The 23,402-nt window shown below is 41.5% G+C and overlaps 1 protein-coding gene across 7 annotated transcripts in view; it reads right to left on the bottom strand.

Annotated features, from left to right (window-relative positions):
• Positions 1 to 18,294, bottom strand: part of LOC146370861 (phospholipid-transporting ATPase IH-like) — a 33,301-nt gene extending 15,007 nt beyond the window's left edge. For 3 of the 7 annotated variants that reach the window (XR_014797115.1, XM_084907642.1, XM_084907643.1), the window contains exons 1-13: positions 17,808 to 18,293; positions 9,185 to 9,307; positions 8,857 to 8,946; positions 7,738 to 7,818; positions 6,947 to 7,054; positions 4,508 to 4,636; positions 1,826 to 1,929; positions 1,666 to 1,716; positions 1,497 to 1,561; positions 1,306 to 1,387; positions 1,043 to 1,193; positions 743 to 940; positions 476 to 649 (exon numbers count right to left, since the gene is read on the bottom strand). Coding sequence is in view for 6 of the 7 variants with exons in the window: in XM_084907642.1 (XP_084763768.1) it covers positions 476 to 649; positions 743 to 940; positions 1,043 to 1,193; positions 1,306 to 1,387; positions 1,497 to 1,561; positions 1,666 to 1,716; positions 1,826 to 1,929; positions 4,508 to 4,636; positions 6,947 to 7,054; positions 7,738 to 7,818; positions 8,857 to 8,946; positions 9,185 to 9,307; positions 17,808 to 17,846 (1,395 nt within the window). In the remaining variant the exon portion in view is untranslated. Of the gene's footprint in view, positions 1 to 475; positions 650 to 742; positions 941 to 1,042; positions 1,194 to 1,305; positions 1,388 to 1,496; positions 1,562 to 1,665; positions 1,717 to 1,825; positions 1,930 to 4,507; positions 4,637 to 6,946; positions 7,055 to 7,737; positions 7,819 to 8,856; positions 8,947 to 9,184; positions 9,308 to 17,807 lie in introns of all 7 variants that reach the window. The other 4 variants (XM_084907637.1, XM_084907641.1, XM_084907639.1 and 1 more) reach the window with 3 other exon arrangements.
• Between the last annotated feature and the right edge of the window lie 5,108 nt (positions 18,295 to 23,402).

The raw sequence follows: 23,402 nt of genomic DNA, 5'->3' as shown, positions 1-23,402 counted from the left end.
GCATAATTAAAACAAGAGTGAAGAACGAATCCTCTTTTTGTTTTTTACACAATCAATTCTGTTTAGTCGATAGCGTGACATTTCTGTAGTATATATCAAAAAAAAAACCAAACAAACCCCCCCCCCCCCCCAACAATAACGCAGGAAATCTTTTCAGCACTTTTTGGCAGTGAGCACCCTTCGTCCTCTCTCTCTCGCGCTCTAGTCATCTGTGGCAGCTACTGCTGCTCATGCTGACTACACAAGTTTTCTTTTATTAAATCTAAACTAATCTTTGTTGCCACTACCATAAGTGCAATGCTCATCACTTTTCCGTGTACCAGAGGACTTTTTTTCACCCCCAATATAAGACAAAGTATACACTATACAATGAAAGTGTTAAAATTTATATGTATTGGGTATAGGATATATCAAAATCCTCCAGCCTTATAACTGAGGTTAGCTTCCCCTTGTTTGTTTAGCAAAACACACTTACTCTTCTGTAGCCACCAGGTGAGGAATCAATCATGTCTATACTTGACGCAGCGCTGAGGATTTGGCCGTTGCAGATCGCGTGTGGGATATAGACGTTCCCATCAACGCAGCATTCGATAAACTCCATGTTGTTCTCAGTTAGAGTGCCCGTCTTATCAGTAAACACGTATTCCACCTAGGAGGGAGAAAGGAGAAGGGTACAGTAAGGGCATGCCTCAACAGAGTTTAGATTGCATCCGACAGTCCGCATCTGGGCGTGCGCGTGTACCTGTCCCAGCTCTTCATTCAGGTCCGAGGTGTTCACCTGAGCGCCTTCTCCCAGCTCCTCGTCAAACATCTCCTCGTCCCAGCTGATGAAATAGGAGCCAAGAAATTTCTGCATCTCCACCGTTACATACATGGACACGGGGATGATGTAATTAAACAAAACCATGAAGGCCAGGAAGTCTGTGAAGGCTCGGATCACCTGAGTTGGGGGAGGGAGACAAACAGCTATGAAGTTTTAAGTGACACCAGACGCTTGGTTTAAGTGTTTGCTTTTAAAAACGTAGAGGACTTATGAACGGACCACATGGCGCTGACGCTCGTGCTCAGTCCTGTGGTTGTACCAGGGCTCATCCCGATCGGGCGACCACTGCCAAGCGTACTTCAGAACAGTGTTGATCACCGCTTTACTGATCAAGATGCACAAGTACACTATGAGGAAGGCATTCATCGACCTGCAGAGGGAGAAGGAGAGAGAGTATGCGTACAGAAGGGTGCATTTCAATTAACCAGTTCAAAGAACAACTTTCAATCATGCAGTGAAATGAGCTGGGACATTCATCATACTTTTCCACAGCAGAGCGCTTCTGAGATTTAGACTGGTAATTAAGTGCCATCTTGGTCTCCATGCCAGTGTAGACTGCAACAGCTGAAGGCACAGACAACAGTGAGTTACAAATGCAGAAATGATACCAGCATTTCTTCAACTGTTGTAAAACATTCAGGAGTCATTAAGCAAAGTGAATCCACATCAATACCGTAAATATGCTGTGTGTTCTTCAGCGTGGCTCCTCTAAGGAGCAAATTCTCAGCTCCAAGTGGTCTGAAACAATACAATTAAGATGCTGGTGTTATTACAGAGAAAACAATTGAAGGCCGTTGGCATTAAACCCTTGAAACACACACACTCACAAAGTGAACACAAACCTCGCCACAGGCTCTTCTTTGTCCTTGTAAATATTGATACGTCCCACAAATCTGTAAAGAAGTCAGTGCGATGTCAAAACAAGACCCACACAGTGACGAGGACGTATCTTGTAACAGGTTTGTGTATAAAGATGCATCAGTGAGCATGCTTCCCACTCACTTGTAGAGGTCAGGCTGCGGTTGTTCACATTCAATAGTGGCATGTAGTGAATCCACCTCCTGCTCTGTTCTAAAGGCCATGGTATCTGGTATAGCATAATAGGTCTGAGACAGAAAAGGTGCCGGAGAGGGGGATGAAGAAGACAACAAGAGGAAAATGTCACCCACAGTCGCTAATGAGAAGAGCCTCAGCCTCAGCAGGTTCACTAAATGACTGAGGGAAAAAAAAAAAGGCAGCGAGATGAGTCGGGCGCTCTTGGGGTCACCAGGGGACAGCATGCTGGGATGGTGAACACATCAGAGGGCTGCCCCGAGGGCATGTATGAGGAAGATGAGTTCAGTAGTCTGTTCTATACTGTGGGTAATACGTGTGTGTGTTTGTGTATGCATATGATCATCCATGCATAAGATCATGTGAGTGACACCAGTGATCACCTATGGAGGAAAAAAAAAATGCAGTGCTGGTGGGCCAGTGTGTCACCTCGATCATTATGAATTTATGAGTAGGTGCATGTTGCCTGAAAAGTGCAGGGCTGCAGCCAGTTACTGTTCTGATTAGTGAGTAAATCTGCTGATTATTTTTTGTGAATAATCACTGACAGAAAACACGAGAAAGTAGAATAAATGGAAACATCACACTCCCGCTAAACCTTAAGGGTGCCTTCTTAAACTGCTCCGTTTTTCAGACCAACCAAAAAGATATTTGTCCTATTATTAGCAACAAATCTGTACATTCGACAACCTGATTTTTACCCTAAAGTGGCACGTGAATCAATTAAATTCATCGTTACATGGTCGCTACTTGCAGAATGTATGAAATGACAATAAATCATTGATACAATCATACTTCATTTATCTGCAATGTTCGCTGCTGTGTTCCAGTGGCAGTGTCACCCAATGAAAGGTCATTATGGCATTTCTGTTTTTCCTTCGTTTACACTGGCGTTCATAATAAACACGGGCATAATTTTATCCCTGTGAGCCAAAACCTCAGACTTGGGACTGCTCCAAACACTTCAACCTTTTCTTTTTTAAACGTTTAGATCTTCATGATGTCAAAGAGATAAGATATCCTTAATATGTTCATCTCGGCCACACAGCTCTGCCTGTGAGCACAGCAGGCCCGCCCACCTGCTGTTCAAATCTTCTATTTGTGGGGTCAGAAGAAAGTTAACTTAAGGGGAGTTAAACTTTTAAGAGAAGGGAGCCAAATGATTGGCACAGTTTAAAATAAATGAATCTTTTAAATACTGGCAGAGTCAGGGAGCTGGAAAATAGCGTAATAAATATGTAATAAATTAACCTTTAGTCAAACAGCCAAAAAGCAGGGTTGTAAAGCAGCTTGCACGAGCCCAGCAACTGTGAGCAGGGTAAAGCAGCTTAAATAGTGCACTGCAGCAGATAACTAGTAATAATTACAGGCAATATTCACACAATTTAAAATCTGTAACACATAAGACTTTTCTTACTCCAGGTAATTAAAAACTCCCAAATTATAAACCATAAGGTTTATAGGTTTACAGTAAAACACTGCAGAATAGTGTTGAGATTACATATTTACTAGAATGATGAACATGGTTACGTTAGCTTCCTGCATTTTTTCTTAATCAATATTATAATAATCAATAGTCCTGGCAATGCAAACTCATGGATGTGAGATTTTTATTTTCATAATACATACAATAATCTTTTCTCCGTATGCCTGGAAACAGTGATGCTTTCCTTTTTTGTTAGGGAGACTAAAACAGTTTAGGGAGAGAATAATAGCATTGGATAATACTACACTGTTACATAACAACTGTTGTTCTTTGTGAGCAGACAGGCATTGTTTGATTTCATAAAAGACTTTTATTTGTGGTGATTTGGTGCTTCAGAAGGCCTTAACTTTGATTAATTTAAGGACCTATGTAAACTTCTTTTTTGACAGGAAATATAAAGACAATCAGCCGGAATAGGGTGGAGTGCCCACTCCGGGTCGGGGATGAGTTCCTGCCCCAAGTGGAGGAGTTCAAGTATCTCGGGGTCTTGTTCGCGAGTGATGGGAGAAGGGAGCCAGAGATCGACAGACGGATTGGTGCGGCGGCTGCAGTGATGCGGACGCTGCACCGGTCCGTCGTGGTGAAGAGGGAGCTGAGTGTAAAAGCGAAGCTCTCAATTTACCGGTCGATCTACGTCCCTACCCTCACCTATGGTCACGAGCTGTGGGAAGTGACCGAAAGAACGAGATCGCGGATACAAGCGTCGGAAATGAGCTTCCTCCGAAGGGTGGCTGGCCTCTCCCTCAGAGATAGGGTGAGAAGTTCGGCCATCCGGGAGGGGCTCAGAGTAGAGCCGCTGCTCCTCCACATCGAAAGGGGCCAGCTGAGGTGGTTCGGGCATCTGACAAGGATGCCTCCTGGGCACCTCCTGGGGTTGGTGTTCCTGGCATGTCCCACCGGGAGGAGGCCCCCGGGGCAGACCCAGGACACGCTGGAGAGATTATATCTCTCGGCTGGCCTGGGAACGCCTTGGTGTTCCCCCAGATAAGCTGGAGGAGGTGGCTGGGGAGAGGGAGGTCTGGGCTTCTCTGCTTAGGCTGCTGTCCCCGCGACCCGGCCCCGGATAAAGCGGATGAAGATGGATGGATGGATATAAAGACAAGTTGAGAACAGACTGATTCAAACAGTTTCACTAGTTGTGGCACCTTGTGACTAGACTCCCCGTCCAAGCTGGTGGTGGTGACGTAGCAGGTCCCATCAGGGCGACTAGAGGAGAGAAGAATGAGGTCACAGGGGAACGTTTCATCTTCCTTCACCACAACGATGTCCCCCACCTGGTAGAGGACAAACAGTGGTTTCGATATCATTAATAATAAATACATAAACACAGAATTAGTGACAGGGACTGACAAACCTGTTAGAAATCCTTTACCATCTCTCTTTAAAAAAAATTAAAAAAATAAAATCAGAAATTGCATAACGGATTATGCGAGCAGAGCAGCTTAAACTCTGATAAATCCCATCTCCACGGTGACCATACACATGACACACGCTCTCTGATTTTGCATGATTAATGTATTCATCATTATTCCTGCTCCCAAGTCACACTTTAATCCTCTCTGATCTATGGAAGGAAGAAACCTTAGCACTAAAGAAGAAAAAAAAATCCCCCAGAAGACAGACACAGACAGCTAGAGAGAGGCAGAAAGACAGGAAAGAGACAGTGACAGATAAAGCCAGGCAGGAAACATAAAAAAAAAAGAAAAGAAAAAAAAAGTATATTTGTGCATTTGGGCTTTCACTTGGTAGATTTGTGCAAACTATATACCGAGGTTCCCACATAGTCTGCATTAACTCTACTTTAAGAGCAGCAGACACGACATGTAACCAGCACCAATTACATATTATGAAAAAACAATGCTTCAAAACGAGAATGAATGTGTCGTTATTTATGAGTCCTTAATAAATTGGCAATGCAGTTTAAAAATGATCTCATTTTATTGTCTCAACAAGTCGTCGATTACTCATTTATGCTCTACCCCACTCAGATCAGCTGGTTGTTGTGTATGTGGCGGTCCAAACACATAAACAGTAATGGAAAAAGGACTGGTTCTTATACAGGGATTTTCTACTTCAGCAGGCAAAGCACTTTATACAACATGCCACATTCACCCATTCATACAAACACTGTTTTTTATGCTTCTTCTAAGTGTTTTCTATATTCTGATGAACGCTTTAGAGCAGCGGTCCCCAACCTTTTTTGTGCCACGGACCGGTTTATGCCTGACAATATTTTTACGGACCGGCCTTTAAGGTGTCGCAGGTAAATACAACAAAATAAAACTAGTACCGGTACCGAAAAAATGAAGATTTATTCATAACACATGTGAAAAGACCCAGGAAAACTGAGTTAACGATAAAAACGATAACAAAATAACGCTGAAAACCGATAAAAACCCTGAAAACCATACATTTCACACCTGAGCCTCAACTCTCGCAGCCCGGTACCAAACGACTCACGGACTGGTACCGGTCCGAGGCCCGGGGGTTGGGGACCGCTGCTTTAGAGAGCAACTGGTGGTTCAGCATCTCACTGATGGAGACTGGAGCAGCCTGTCTACCTCATGACCTACAGGCACTCCTGTGTCGCCAACAGGTAAGTTTTAGAGTTGTAACACCCATTACACGGTTGAAGGGTGTTTCTCCGCTCTCTTCTTTCCTTTTTTTCTAGCAGATAAATTAAAAATTTATCGGCTGCTATAACTGCCAATGCAGATTCATCAGATCAGCAGACTGATATTAGCACACACATAATATCGGTCAGGCTCTATTCTATACATCTATATTTTAGGTGATGGGCTAGTATTAAGCAGTCTGATGTTTTCATTCATACTTGGATGATACAGGACAGATTACTGCAGAGCAGCATGCCAGCTGAGTGACACTAGTTTATATTTTTCACAGAAATATTGGCATTCGCCCCTGCATTTGGTACCACGAGCAGCACTGCTGTAAATAAAGCCACACTAATAAATGCAAATTAATGAGCCTTATTTCCAGTGTGTTTTCATACAGAAAGAGGTGTAATGGCTCTATAAAAAGAAGAAGAGTTCATTTGTGCATTAAAGTGAACAGAATCGGATAGTGGGCTGAGAAGATAATACTGGAATAACGTGAAATCCTGTGTGAGCTGAGATGGAAACATTAAAAAAAACAAAAAAACAAACTAGCAGTTGGATCAAAGATGGGATGTGAAATTATGAAAATCATTTGCAGAGGGCAAACTGAATTACACCACCAAACAGAGATTTGCTGTTGCATCAGAATGACAGAAGAGAACATCAGAGGATGATGACAGGAATATCCTAAATCGTGAAATACATCAGTCGTCTTCGTCCTCCGAGGGACTTGCGCGCTACACCAGGGGACAATCTATCACAGCTTCGGGGAAATTAATTGGTGGGAAAGTGAAGAGAGAGCAAAAGCAGCAGTAAAGAAAGTTCGAGAGGACTGCAGAGAGGAAGAGAAAGGGGTGGGCTGGTGAGAGCGACAGTTACAGGGAAAAAAAAGTGAGCTATGCAGCAGAACAGCAGTGTTGCTTTGTGGCCTCAGGTGCTATGCTGCTCTAATGAGGCCATTCTTACCCGTAGCTTGTGACTCTGTGTCCTCACCACCTTCCCCTGCTGCACCACGTCCACCGGACACTCGTTTATAGAGCAGTCAGCTTTGTGTCTGAGCCAATCCTCGTAGCCCTGAGAGAGATGCAGCAAGTGGGTTGCAGCAAGGGAAGGGATAGAAAACGAGATTGTAAGGGGAGGCGGACAAAAAAGGAGGAAATAAATATGTGTGTGTGTGTGTGTGTGTGTGTGTGTGTGTGTGTGTGTGTGTGTGTGTGTGTGTGTGTGTGTGTGTTGACAGTGGGGAAACAAAGAATATAGACTGTTGTACAAGCAGAATCGGGGCCAGCACCAGATCAAGAGAGAGGAGAGCAAGAGGTCAAAGTCATACATAGTAATTAATTAGCATCGCACTTTCTGAGCTTGGTGACCCGTTTCCTGGATTTGTAGCCAATGTGTCATGTTTTAGATTTATGTCCTAGTAAAGCTCTGGCTTCCTGAGCGAGAATAGCTCTATCTATCACTGATAGTACCCCATCCCTCAGTACTGGGACGGAACGGAGAGGATGCATCGCCCAGAGTCACGGGATCCTCAGCTCAAGTGATTAACAGAGGAGACCATTCATGATCATATTTCTCACATCAGCAGACAGATTCAATGGCATGCCCCTTTGCTGGGAGTGGAATGTGTATATACAGATAATAGAGCAACGGAGAACGGAGAGTGCGTGGGTATTTGAGGCCAGCAGTTGATGCGTATAAAGGATAATCACAGGCAATTTTTCTTGGACATATAAGCATATTTGTGTGCATCCTACCTGTTTGATGGCGGTGACCGTGATAACAAAGAAGAGGGGCAGGCCACTAGTGACTGGGCTGGTGGGGGTGTCGATGATGAGCTGCAAGGGAAAGAAACAGGAGGAGGAAGACGTAGAGTGGGGGGGGGGTGAAGAAGTGGCCACAAATAGAAGATAGGATGTCAAGTAAACAGCACTGTTTCAATGTGCATCAGTGAAGAGCTTTTAAAACTTCAAGCTTGGGATCAAATTTGATCTTTTCCTTTAGGATTAACCTCCTGGGATAGTTATGATCAGTATATTTAGGCGTATACACCCCTACAGTTTCAGAGACACATTAAATGCAGCAAGCAATGTCATTATTTCAGTTTAAAAAATGTTATTAAATTACAAACACATCCTCAGCACGCCCCATCATCAATAAATGCATGCACCCAGTCTGTGGCCATGTTTCAAAATCCTCTATCAAGGCAACTGCTGGAAGAGAAATTGCTTTAATAGACCGGAACTATTAACTATCGGACTATTATCACTAGTCCATCCTTGCATTGTTATTCAGCCACTATATTAGATACAATGTGGCAGTTCTGAAGAAGAAGAAAAGCTTCTGACGTACAGAGAGAGCACTACAACAATCCATTCGAGAACGTTGACTTTGCAAATTTGCATTAGCCTCAGATGAGTGAGTGCTCTTATTTTGAAATATGTGAACGATAAGGGAGTGTCTAAACAGCTTTCAGCACTCATATGATTAAACAGTGCACACAGCCACATAATGAGACAGCACCACTGTGACTTCTGGCAATTATGAATCAATGCCAGACTCTTAACAAATGTAAAATCAGCAGATTCTAAAACAACCAGAGATCCATATTAAGGGTGGAAATCAAAGAGTGACACAGAACACTATTACTGTTTCCAAAGAACTTGTGAAGCTGTGTTTAAAAGAAAGAAACCAACACCCCCCAAAAAAATTTGGAAAAAAATGATTTGCTAATTCTACAAGGACGGAAATCTGGCATAAACATACAGTATCTTCTACAGAGAGTGCACAAACATGCAGTGCCTGCAGTGCTCGCACAGTAGGCAGATTAAAGAGATGTGGAAAAATAATTGTCATTAATAAAGCTGAAATCTCACCTGAACCAAAAATATGACCAAAAAGTAAAAGTTAGCGATTCTTCTGAACTGCTCAAACAGGTTCTTGGGAATGAAGTTCCAGAAGGTGTACTGTGGAAGAGAGTAACAGCAAACTTACTATCAAGGCATTTAGAAGAAAAGAAAAGCAAACATCATAACAGATCCTGTGCCAAAAAACAATGATAAAGACAAAAAAAGTAAAGCATCCTTTAAAAATAAAAGAAACGCAGCTACAAAACAGGATTACTTGGTTGCCTGAGTATAAAACTAACATAGCGTGATGATAAAAAGTGTTACAGCAGTGACTTGTGGGCTGAGGACCGCTCACCTTGGAGGACACAATGCGGTTGTCGGGATAACGCTGAGGGATGTACGCCTCAGCTCCTGGAGGGGGTTCTTTATGCCCGATATACACCGTCCGACTGTCCACCCAGATCTCCTCCCCGACACACTGCAGAAGAAAGAAATAACATGCAGATATAAATAGCAATAGAAGGTAGGGACAAGACACTGGGTTATAGGGCTGTGCGATATGACCAAAATCTCATATCCTGATATTAAGACATCTATCGTCCAATAACGATATAAATCACAAAAATTTATCATTTTCTATAAATTCTGTAAATCTCGGGCAGCTCGACTTGCGTGAAGTGTTTCCAGCTGGGCGTCGCGTACCTGGAGTTGAGTGTTTTAACTGATGCATGAAACTATACATTTTTAGACATAAGTTGTAACGGCGACGTTTTCTTTGTGAGTACTTATTACACGGCGTGCTGCAGGGGAAAGTCTGTTCTAACGTTTGAGTCTAAGGTTTTGTTTTTTTTTTAGCACCTGGCGGCTCTTTTTTAATTCTCATCCGTAAACACTCTGCATCTTTCACGTGATTCAGTTTATTTTGAAAAGTCAACAGGATCTTGAGGTTTATTGTGAAAGGTTTATGTGGAACAAGCGGACACGCGGTGGTTTTACGGTCGTTGTTGCTAACGACAACACATAAAAACAAACGCTTGTCTGTCTGTAGTGTGGTTATATTAAATATAAGAGAAAGTGAGAACTTTAAGAAATTAATATAGCTGCTACAGTGACCATCAAAATAATGAAAAAATATTGCCGTAAACAGTTTATTTTGCGACACCACGAAACAAACGATAGCGTAAAATGAAACAATAGATGTTTTTATATCATCATCATCCGATATATATCGTTATATCGAACAGCCCTACTGGGTTATATCACAAAGTGTCCGATTACAATTAATGACCTCCTTGCTATTATCTGGCTTACATCAATTGAAACGATGCAGCTGAATAACACCAGCATTTTACCAGCACCTCCTTAAAACATGACTTCACAGCGTGAAAGCATAGTTTACCAGTATATGAGCAGCCAGTATACATTATTGTAGATAATATACAACTAATCAAAAAATACTTGCAAACAGTATTTATACATTTTTTTGATTAGAATCAAGAAAAACAGAGTCCTACATGAAAAACTGCAACAGAATGTTACACAAGACTGTGTTACACGACTTCTGTGACTTCTTTTAACAAACAACTTTACAGACAAGACAAGCCAAATTGAAGGATGTGTTAATGTTTGTGATGCGTGTAGGTGGGTTCGGCTCTGAGTCACGGTACAGTGGATTTGTCATTTATCTTTTTCTTCCTGCAGAAGAGTCAGGATATTCTGCAGTCAGCCCTTTGCTCCATCTTTCGATTACTCTCTTCCATCTGCACAGGTCCAAAACACAGCTATGTTGTTGCCCTTACAATTTTCAACTGATTCAGTGGCTTGACTTTAAAAAATTAAATACACATCAGTTCCCGTGCATGCAAACCATCCCCAGGGCTTAACAGAAGGCACTGTGGGACTTCACCGCAGCACATTTTTTCTCAGAGATGTCCCACATTAAAAGCTACTGCAGTAACAGAGCTCTCCGAGACAAAACAAGAATCACGAGACCAGGATTTGGCTGTTTGCGTCTACACGAGTCCTAATGTTTTGGCCTGAGTGGGCACCGTTAGCGTAGACTTTGGCAAAGCGGCCGACCTGACACAGCTCAAAGCAGAAGTGTTGACCATTAGCAGAAAAGTTCTGGAACAAGCACTTTAGAGGAAGTAGCGCTTCACTGCTTCAAACGTCCTCAACATTTTGGCAGAGACGAAGCTCATTATTGTCAGTGAGAAAAAAAACAAAAAAACAACTTCTAATACATTTGTGCTCAGTCCACAGGACGTACATGTCCCAAATGTGTTTCCTGTCAACTTAATCCACAAGTTTTAACAAGTTTAAGATCAAATGAAGGTTAATGCAACATCACAGTGAATTCAATGCAAGATGAGACACCCAAATAGCTAACTGCAAAACTTAAAAGCAAAGAGACCCAGATCCTGGCATCAGACGCTTGGCAGTGAGATAAAAATAGACACAGATCCAACAGTGTCAGCCGACTGGAGACCCCTCCAAACTATTACGGGGTGGAGGAGCAGCATGACCCAGACAAACACTGAAAACGGAAAGAAACCGAAAGAAACTCAAAGTAAGCCAGAAACCAAAAGCAGCAAAAGCAGAGAACAGGAAGAAATCAGCAACAACAGATTTCTACAGAAGAAAAAGGGTAACAAGGACAAAGGATGTATAGGGAGAGTAACGGGGAGAGAAGGTGGGGCTGAGGGCAAAAATAGAAGCAGTTGTCACTGACATGATGCAGCATGTGCGAGTAATCTTTCATTTATTTATTTTTTGTAAAGGGAACTGACCAAATCAAACAGCTGTCCTGGTAATATTAAGCCACCTATCCTTGAGCCTTAGTTGTTTACTTTAAACGTCTTATAAATACCCGACATAACCATGATGTGCAAAGGAATTTCATGTTCATGTTAATACCGAAACAACAACAACAAAAAAAACTTGGTTACAATCAAACTCTCTGACCATACAGTACATTTGATGGTTTAATATTAAGAACAGTGTATTGGACCAAGGACGGCTTTGTACAATTTGTTATAGTGCTTGCATCAAATCAAGCTAAGGATGTGATCCATTCAAAGGACAAACCGGGGATCTAAATGGGAGGCTGGAGAATAGAAAGCACTGTCAACTAAAAGGGCAAATTCCAAATACTCCTAATTTGGCATTCCAGGTTTTTCCTGCTATAGAAAGGGCCTTTGGTGGGAGGTTCACTTTATTTGACAAGAGGAAGCTACTTTCAGCTGGTCCCTTGTCACATGGGGCAGTTCCACATATTTGATTTGACAGAGTTTGGCCTTTTGAACCAGTGACCTTTCAGTGGCCAAGTAAATGCATAAACCATGTGTATTTTTCACCTTAATTGACAGCAATAAAGACACCAAGCAGGACAAAACACAAACTACAGGAGTAGATAAAAGTCTGAGCCTGGGTCACCTGATCCAGCCCCAACTATAGGTTTGATCGAAAAGGAAGTCTAATCATGTATGAGGGTGTTTATCTTCCAAATCTAAACTGAGAGCTGATAACACACATGAGAGGAGGCTGATAGTTGAAGGTTCTGGCTCCCCTTCTACTTGTGGTAACTCACAAAGTGCTCAGTTGTGGATAATATGGTGATATGAAATCTTTACGATGTGACTGACCCTGATCGCTCAGGCCTTTAAATGTGAGGAGAAGGACTTTAAATTCAATTCTGGATTTAACAAAGAACCAGCGAAGAGAAGTCAGTAAGAGTGTGTGTGATCTGTCTTCCTGTTAGTGCTCTTGCAGCAGCATTTTGGTTCAACTGGAGACTTTCCATAAAGCTATCAGGAAAACCCGACTATAAGGAATTACAATAATCTAGCCTCAGATTCGTTATGCATTAGTGGGAGTTCAGATTAAAGTTTTGCACTCCAGTCAGGACAAATGTGGAAAATGGTCATTGCTATTTCAATGAAATTGCTCGCTTACATCTTAAACATTCTAAATATTTACTTCTGTCTATTTCTACATTAGTTCAACCATTCTTCAAATCCACAGTTCTCTGAATTCACCATCCATCTCCCCCATATTTCTATCTGCAGTGTTTTCTCCCTTTGTTCCCACCATCTCCTGGCAGCGAGTGTCACATTATGACAGCGTGACTGTGGGAGAGGGATGGAGGAAGACGCAGAGAGATTGCATTGTGGTGTGCAGTTATCTGATCATTAATCCTCACTGATCCGTATCAACCCATGTCCCACAGCTCCCTCTTCACTCTGCTGCTCCAACAGACAAAGTGGCTTGGTGGCTGGTAGCAGGACATGGAGGCTTTGTCTTTATTAACAACCCCAACCAGCAGAGCGACGGGTCTTACATCACCATCAATCATCAACAATGACAGGATATACTTTATTACAGCAAAGAATAAAAAATTAAATAAAAGAAACCACCACTACAACTTTCCCTTTTATGTTTCTGCAGTGTGTGAAGCACTCCTATTAGGTAGGTGCTTTGCCATTTGTTTATAATTCGAAATGCTGCTTTAGAAAGCCATGAGAGTATTTCCAGATCTAGCATTGTGTAATAATGTGCCTACCATTCACACAGGCTTTGCTCCATAAGCACTTAACGGCACCATGAATGTATATATTTTCATTACGAAAACACCAACTGGACCCCAGCAGTGCCATCTATGCCACCTCTGTGATGCGGTGCCTTTCTACTAGAGAGGGGCAATAAAAGACATACGCCATTAACTGGCTTGATTATATGGTCATGTCTCATACTTCCTCCACTGCCGAGTCATGCTGTGCTGCACGCAGCATGTTTAGCAGTGATCCTTCATTAACCGACAGATCAAATTCCTCTGAGCGAGCCTTACCTTAATGAACTCCTCATGCTAACATAGAATGGACAACGTACACAACTCCAGAGCAGGATGTGATGCTGTTTAGCTTTATTCAAAACAGAAGCTAGCGACCATATTATTAAGCAATTTTAGCTCGTTTTAAAATATATATTGCTACAGAGCCTCAGAAATGTTATCTTTGAGTATTATGTGGATGCTACAGTGACTCCATGCGTAACTGTCTCTTATCACCTGGTGCATTTCTTTAGTTTAATTGGCACGATTCAACTTTTAATTTTACTGCTGCTGTAACCCATCGATATTAGCCATCTAATGGACTCTGTTGCACTCTAATGAGCAAAGCAAGTAATTCTGTGTAAATTTGGGGTGGTAACACTAAAACAAATGCAATAACCTATTAACAGAGGCTTTGAAGTCTGTTGTCGCACTGAACACGGATAACAAAAAGGAGCCTGAGGACCTTGATCAAAAAAAGACACTCATTAGTCACTGACTGCCACAGCAATACAGTACGCAGAGACTTCTACAGCATGTCTGCAGGTTCATTAGGCAAAGAGACAGATCACAGAGGCTTCATTATAATGGCTGCAGATCGAACATGTAAGATTTTTTCCTCAATTTAATGCTCTGATACAACATTAGTCAAGTGATTATGAGACTGGATTAGTGTCCCAGAAAATATCCACAGTATCCTCTTGGTGTTTTTTTATTTGGTTCAATGAGACTTATTAGACTCTGTTGTTTATCAAATTTATTTTTGGGGGGTATAAAGTGAAATGAAAAAGGAAGTGGTAAAATAGGGAGAGAACATGGCTCCTAAGGACAATATGGGCATTTAGGGATTCTAATCATTCATTAAAAATAGTGTTTGGGACAAATAATTATACAGGCGCAAACAAACAAACAAAAAAGGGAATGGTGACCCTTCAGCCCGCGCACAGCATTTCAAAAGCTTTAAAGAGCCACCGGATACCTCATAACACAAACACCGGCAACATTATCAAAGGATAAATATGAGCTGATTACTTTAACATGACAACATTTGTATTCCGCTGTTGTCCCAGCTTCCTCTCCCACTTCAGCTCGCTGTGATCCAACAGTTACATAAGTCTTTAATCCAGCTGTGCTACTTCTCCTCTCCCTCTCCTCTCTCCTTTTCCTCCTGCCACCCTAATCTGCATCCAAAAAAAAAAAAAACCCAAACCCTCTCATTTTGTCTGCGTTTAACACTGAGACGATAATACAGGCTTGAAATGGTGTGTCATAAAGAAAACGTTGTCTTCGGGCCATGCTGCGAGAATCAAAAAAAATTAAAAAATCTGTCTTATTTGCCAGCACAAAAGATGTGTGACTGCTTCCTCTGATATTCACACAGATCATCGGGCAAAGCTCAACCCCAAACACAAATCCTGTGTGTTTTTGTCACCTACAGCTGCCATTGCTCCACCAGTGCCCCGTCTCCAAAGGGTGCAGCAGACAGGAATAGACTGCCCTTAACTGTTTGTAGCAGTGATGTGGCAAACAGTAATCTAGCAGGCTGTGTTCTGCCTTTCAACACCAGTCAGGACTCAAAGGGCTGTAAAGTTGCTAGAAACCCTTCTTAAGCCCTTCAGCGCGCAAGGTGCTGCTGGCACCTTTTTAATCAAAAGGGAAACATCGCTGGCCTTTCTCTTTTTATCTGCTGATTTTGTGAGAGGTCTCAGCATGAATAACAGTTTACATTTAGAGATAAGATAGAAGAGGGTTAGGATAGCAGGGGGGCAAGGGTAAATTACAGCTATATACAGCACAGTGCAGTGGCAATAAAGCAGATACGGTTTCAAATATTGAGACCCTGAGAGGCTGTTGTGGAAGTTAAAAGCATGAGGACATAATTATGCTATTACATGGCATCAGCTATTTCTAATAAGTCCAGCCCCATACACACAAGCACTATCTTATACAGATTATGACCTCATGCAGATCTCACAGTTTGCAACAGTCTAAGGCATCACTCCATCTCTATTATTACCAGATGAGAAAAGGGCACTGAAGAGGAAGGGGAGCGGAGATTGAGAACACACATAACACACACACTCAGAGCACAGGTGGTCCTTTTACAGATAAATTTAATTATAATAAAATCTCTTCCTGCAACGACTGCTAACATAGCAGAAGAAGTCTGTGTGCACACTCATGCACCTATCAGCCTCTATATCTCAATGCATGAGGGCTCAGCCATTCTTTTATGCGCAAAAAAAAAAAAAAAGTTTAACAGACTTAAGTTGTTACGCAACAAAAATGTCCCATTTAAACGTCACGCACCACAAAATCTCATGACACCACAGTTTTCTTTCCCGATATTGTTTGCCATGGTGCACAGGCCTAATTCAGCCGCAATTTTTCAGCCAGGGAAGAGGTGAACAAGCATGGCTGAATGCAGTGCAGAGTTTTCATCTAATTATAAAGGCGTATGCAACAGATCTGAACTATTACAGCAATGAGCAATATTGTTTTGAGCTATCTACAATACTTTATAGCGTCACTGACCAAGTGACAACATGTTTCAGTGATTTTATAGTTTTTAATGACTCTCTGTTGAAACAAAGACACCTGAAACAACAATGAAAATTTGTATTTTTTTTTTTAAATCTCTAACAAAACTAGGTTACACATATATGGCATTGCAATGCTGTCCAGAAAAACCAGGAAGCTCAAAGAGCAGAGTAGCAGAAATGCTTCAAGCAAGAAATCCTGAATTGATGACAGTAAAAATAAGGAAACTAGTTGCAAAAGCAATGGCTCAAAAACTTGCCCTGTGGATTAAAGTGGGCTAAATCAAATTCGCATCCTCTAACGGCCAAAGAACATGCACAGTCTTTTTTTAAACAACACTGATAAATAATTAGAGGGCTGGCTACATTTGGGCAGCAACCTCAACTTGGGTGTACTTGGCTCCATCTGGACTAAATAAAAAAGGCTTGGACCCTGTCCTCATCTCATGTAAGGATGTAAGGTTTGTTCTACTACGCACCCTCATTACCCGAGCATCTGTTATAATACGGCAGGGTTAATAGAAGGTGATACACAACTAATAGGTGCCAAGGCAGTCATCATCCATCCCTCCAGTTGCAAATCAATATGCAGAGGATTTAATTTGTGATTAATTGCATGTCTATTTAATATTGCAGGATGCAATTGGAAAAAAGAGCGAGGGATCGTAATGATGATGACCTCCCTCCCAGATCTGATTTCCCCTGACATTAGCCCTGCTGAAACATCAGTCAAGCTCCACGCACACTGTCGCGCACATGTGCACACACATAGACACCGAGGGGTACGAAACAGGCTTGAATGATGAGAAAGATAACTCGATACACGCTCGGCTATCGTCACTGCACCTGAGCCAGATTTAAGGTCACGGGAAAGGGCCACAGACGGTAGCAGATTTACCAATGCTCTATAGGTACACAGTCTGATGAGCATCACTGGGCCTGTCAAAGCAGGTTCCTAATAGTCATTTTTTTCCTCCTCTAATTCAGGCTCCCACCGACCAGCTGCCTCATGTCCAGATAGATAATCAGTGGCTGTTGATGACAGAGACTGAGACCAGACTAACCAGTAATATTATTACAGCTTGCAATCATTACTGTGTGGATATTTCCTGCTCACAAGCAGACCTGATTGCTCATTAGAGATAAATGATGAAGCTTTGATGGCCTCGCCTTTCTTAGAACCTCATTAACTTAACCTGAGCAACTTCTATCAAGCTAGAGGTGTAAGGCACGGCCTCTCACTTCTTTTGAGTCCCAGCCATGAGGAAGTTTAGTATGCATGCATGCATTTTTTCTTTAATTCTACACATTCACCAGTCATCACTGCATCTGTAGCTACTGGAACATTCTCCATTCAGCTCCACAAAAACATCGCAAAGCCCACAGCCACCGGCCTGTGCCAAAAAAACAAAACAAAATAAAACAGCTAGAGTCAAATGTGTATTATTGCAGTTAGTTATTTATCACTCTCACACAAACCCTCTGAGCAAATGTACACGCAACACGGTTTTAGGTGCAAAAACCAAAGCCATGAAAACGTGTATCGGAGCACTTCCAGTCACCGAGCTACACTTGTGTGACAGTGTTGACAGACACACTGGGGGCCTTACGTATCTGCTGATGATATTCCGGAGCAGGCTGAAATCCATCCTTTACACGGCTACACTGCGCGACTGAGACGTTCAGCTCTCCCTGGATGGATCTTCGTAAGCGCTACCTCGTGTAGATCTTTCCACGAGGATCCATCGCTCACCTCCTCCACCGTCGCCGCCGCGTGTCTGCGATAACGAGGAGCAGCAGTCACTCGGCTGCTCTGATTTTCATGGCATCCCTGGGAAGAGCCATGCAGCCCCCGAGAAATTACAACGACCCCTCACCAGCGCTGCTGGCTACATTTTACACTGAATTTTCAGCGCTTGCAAACCTCCAAACCCGCGGGTGTTGTTGCAGGGTGCTCTCCGTGTGACGAGTCCTTTTATTCTTGCAGGAGACGGTCCCTCGTGGAGTCTGTGTCCTGCTCTGTGTTACCAGCGGTGGCCCTCGATGTAGCGGTGCTGCGAAACGTCCAAAGCGCTCATCTGTCAGATGACTACGCTGCGCGTGCGCAATGGCATGTCTGGCGTCTCCCGGGATGTTATATTGAATGCTGCACCGAACGAGCGATATCCACATGCAGAAGCACGAGAGGGAAGAAAACGAGCACAGGTCCAACATCATAAACCCCACGTCCTGAGATCACAGCACGATTAAGCCTGTTAGACCTGGACAACTTTAGGTCAGTCTGTTTTAAAGATGGACCATTCAGTTGGAAAGAAATGCTTACTTAAATAAATAAATAGGCATAATCAAAATTAGAAAATACTCTACTAAAATTCATACATTCAAACTGCAATCACGTAAAAATGTACATATAAAATAAGCAGTTGCTCCTCTCCATTAGTAGACTGTTATGCAGGAAAATGGAATTTACTTATGGCATATTTCAAGTGCTTATTACAGAGTGCTGTGCAAACGTTTTGACATGCACAAATGTGCAAACATTAATGGAAATGTAGTATATAAGGCAATAACAGATTTTTTACAAATGTAATGAGCTTGAAGGTCAGTATTTGGTATCACCGTCGTAATTTTTTAACACAGCCTGAAATCTTAGACAGGCTTTCTTGTAATTTCTCAAAGTAGTCTTCTGGAATAGTTGACATGAACGACATTCAAAGCCCTTCTTTGGACACTGCCTTTTGTTCTGTTCTCTGTCAAGAGAACAAAATTCTTCAATACTGTTAAAGTGCAGGCTCTGGGGAGCATAATCAGTGACTGATAGTGTTGCATTGTATGATTTGTCTGTCTGGGTATGCTTTTACTGCACTGGCAGCATACACTTTCCAGATGTTATATCACAGTGGATCAAAATCTGGTACTTTTCCATCAGTCTTGACAAGATACCCAACACTAATGGCTGCAACGCCTCTCCAAACCAGGACAGAGCCTCCACTGTGTTCTACAGATGGGTGTAGATGCTCACAGCTGTACCTCTCCAGACCTCCTCCGTACATATTTACAATGATTTGAATTAAAAATTTGGATACATCACTCCATAAGACCTGTTGCCACTGTCAGCATATCTCCATTCCACAGCTTTTTTTAACGATAGATATGCCAGGTTGTCAGATGATAGCTCTTTGGGAATCACCTTATTGCTGCAGTATTTTATGCCTCTCAAACTATGTTAACTTTAGATTCATCAAAAAATGGGAACAATTATGTGTTTTTGCAATAGGCTGCTGGTAACAAAGTTCGTAAACATACCATTTAAAATTGGTTCTTTGCTAGGTTGTCTGTTATGTGTAGAGCATTCATCTGAAAATGCTCAGGTACAAGGACTAGACAGAAAATGAATGAAAAAGCAGCCAATGCCCAAAGAAAAAGTTGGCTGACTATTGCTTTTAAAATTTGAATCTGCAATTATCTCAGATTTACAGCTATTTCAAGTACAGCAATTAAGCTTAAGTTCAGAAAAAGACCATTTAATTCAGATGTGCCAAACATACAGCAAAGCCAGGTCTGCGAAATTATCCAGTCCTGAACACTGGATACAGAAATTAAACGTTTCAGAGAAGCATTTTTTTTCACTGTTTTTCTTGGCGAATGGATCATGTCATACAAACTCAATTTCATCCAGTATCGTCACTTTTACAATCCTCTTATTGACAACAGTAAGACATTGCTCATTGACCAGCCATTCCACACAAAGGTAAGATGGATGAGTTGTAAGTGGAGTTGTGACCACTTACTTTTTTATCTGTTCACAAGAGGATGTGTTTATATGTATGGACAGAAAATCTTCAGAAAAATGAGTCATGAAGGAAGAAGACCCAAATGTTGTCCAGAATCCAAATCTTTCCTCCAGAAGGATACCATTCAGTGGGGCAAACAATCTAATTGAGGAGTAGGCAAACAACACAAAACAAGTCCACAAATCAGTCCAGAGGCCACACACAAGAACAAACGAGAGGAACCCTGGAAAGCAGGTAAGAAAACTGCAGGTATACAGACGAGGCTGATGACTGCTGTGGCAGACAAAACACAAGCGACACTAACAAGGGTGATCTGAACAATCACACAAGGAAAATGAACAAAAACAGCAAATAAAACTCACAGGAATACCCAAAGACCAGCGATAACAAAATAAATCAGGAAATGACTCGATGGGAGAACAACCTTGTTATGTTTATGCAATGGTTTTACTGGTCGAGCCGGTGGTCTGAGCCACACGTGGCCTGTGATCTAAAAGGATGTCAGCAACCCTGACCTAACTTTCTAGAAATAATTGCTCAAATGTGCCAGGAGTGAACAGTGTTCTTACTTCATGTTTTTAATAGCTCAATAACAAATAAATCAGAAGTACACTAGAACACACACAAATACAAAGTCTGCAGACAACCTAGCAGAAATCAGCCAGCTCTAAAGCACACAAACCTACAGGTGTATGCAGAAATAATATGATAAAGTAGAAACCTAAAATCTAAAATTAGCTCCACATCCATCTGAGGGCATAAATCTGGCAGCAGGGCAGAAACACACGATGTCTTCCCCAGATGCTTTTATTTGTGGAATTATGACTTTCAATTAGCACTGACGCTATTAATAATGCAGGGATCCAGCACTTTCATGTCTGACCTGCTAATGTTTAATGTGGCTGTTTACGTCCCTCAGGGCACTTAATGGCTGATGACGAGCCCACCTCGGCATGCAAATTACACAGTCTTCTGTCTTTATCGGCTGTGACAATTATATGCATGTGTAACGCCATTGTTATGTGATTGAAGTATTCCTTCTTGCCTCTTTTAACCTTTGTTTTCCCACAAAAAGCTCATTGATAACAAGGGTTTAAGCTAGCTTATGAATGTCCCCACAGGAGGTATAAAATACTGTAGTGTATGCACTGTAATGTGTGCTATAAGGCTAACAGAGGGATTCCTGACTGATAAAACAATGTGTTCATGTTCACACACTATACCCTTGTTATAACAGGAGGAATGAATGAAAACCAAAAATCATTCTCCGAATAGCACATCTGGCTGGATCTGTTGTTTTTGTTTGTAACTGGCCTTAATTTCTAAAGTAAATGGGCCAAAAAATTTACCAAAATTAGCAGAATATGATAATGTTTCTGCTGTTGTTGCTGATATCATCACATAGTTCACTGGCTGTAACTGTTCCTTCTGAGAGGAAGAACTAGGTCATTGTTCATTTCTTCCTTCTGTCTTCTGTGTGGGTGAAAGACAGCAGCATATGGGGCAGTGGGTTACTTCTCTGTCGCCATCAGGCTGTTGTGGGCAGAAACTCTTTAACAATTAACTTTCCCTACAGGCTCAAGAGCTCAGATTGCTCAGTACAAGGCATGCTTGTATCATATAGCAATCTTTACACTATAGTACATTCAGTAGTTGCCATGTCAGTATCTTTTTTGTCATGTTTTAATACTAATTAATCATGAAGTATGATGATATAATCCATAGTCACAATGATTGATTCATTTGAATTACAGAAAGTTTGCCAGGAATCTTTTTCTGCTAAAGTAAAAATATTTGTTGGTATTGTAATAGCAGCTAATCTTGTGAGTCCTTATAGCAGAAGGTTCTAGTATCAGTATCAGTAGTTCATGAAGTGATAACTGTTTACTGTTTTCAAATTACAGAGGATCTAATTATTCCAGTACACGAGCTCTGGTCGAATTCTTGTTGTCTGATTTCATTACAAAGTTTCAGTGTGTACTTTTGTGTTTTTACTCGCCATAATAACAAAGTTATTACGCATTGACATATAGACCATATGGACAAAATTACTGGCAACCTACATTATACACCTAAATGAGCTGCTCAGCCACTGAAACCATGCCAGAAGCTCCCAGTACACTGTTTGTGTGCTGATGTTAATGCAATAGGAGATTTGGAGTGCTGGAGTTATTGAGGTGACTTTTACACACTTTGTGTGATCTACCACTTTGTGACTGAGTTGCTGTGGTTTCCTTACATTCACCTTGCATTAAAACTGCTTCCAGTTGATCGTGTAGTATGTAAGAAGGAAAATATTTCATCGTGTTACAGTAAGAAGTCTAAATCAAGCCAAAATTCGGAGATCTCTTTAGTGCAACTGATTTTTTCACAAATATTTGTAAATGTTAAATGCATGACTAGGTGCTTGATTTTACACATGTGGGATTGGGAGTGCAAACACCTGAATTCAAAGATAAAGAAATGTGTCCCAGTACTTTTGTGCATGTAGTGCATCATTTACAAAGTTGATAAATGCTATGAAAACACTAAGATGGGTGTGATTAAAGGCTTTGTGGTTTAAAGGTGTTTCATAAGTGTTTCTAACTGAAGATAGCTGGCTAAATATTCAAAAAATACTGTAAGTCATCGAGTTTCCATATGCTGACATGCAGTAGGGTAGCCAAACTACTAAAATATTTATAGAAAACATTTTTACATAACTTTTTTATGTGTGTTGTTTGATCATTGGTGCTCTTGTTACATTACAAGCAGCTGACAATGCACTGTTGTCAGCACTGGATACTATTATGCTGTAGATGTGAATTTGTTCTAGTATTGGTTTGCTGACACTGGACATTAAACAATCTGTGAGAAATGGCTGGATCTTGTTTGAGACATACGTCTCTTCTCAAAAGCGATGCAAGGATAAGTATTTTAATTAGAACAACAATAATACATTATTTTAGGTATGTAAGCCTTAAACATAAAATGTTGATTGCAATTCTGTGATTAATTTAAATAAATATAAAAAGTGTTTGTAAAGCTTCAGTTGTAAGTATCTAATTTGTTTTCAGCACAGAATATGACATTCATAAGGGAATGAAGACTGGATTAAGATCAGTTTATGTCGGTGCATTATGAGCTTTGACAGTGAATGTTTACCACAGATCCACTATGGTTATAGATGACTGGTGAAGGTTAGCTGGAGAGCTTCAGCATGAGCACTCAGGAAACGCTGGTATATGGTGCCATCTAGGGGTCGCCGTGCAAAAGCACATTAGATGCCTCAACGTGCAACACGCTTATATCTGCCCCACGGCGCTGCTGGTGCAGATTCAGGTAATTTGGTAGCTAATTAATTGCTTTGATTAGCTGTAATTGGAGGGCCGTTGAAGCACGAGTTAACCCTGTATCATGGGAGAGCAAATT

Source organism: Perissodus microlepis, chromosome 16 (genome assembly GCF_051167445.1).
Source record: "Perissodus microlepis isolate ML-2025 ecotype Zambia chromosome 16, ASM5116744v1, whole genome shotgun sequence".
Classification (NCBI taxonomy): domain Eukaryota; kingdom Metazoa; phylum Chordata; class Actinopteri; order Cichliformes; family Cichlidae; genus Perissodus; species Perissodus microlepis.
The sequence above is the reverse complement of the archived record's forward strand: the minus strand, read 5'-3'. Positions and strand labels throughout refer to the sequence as shown.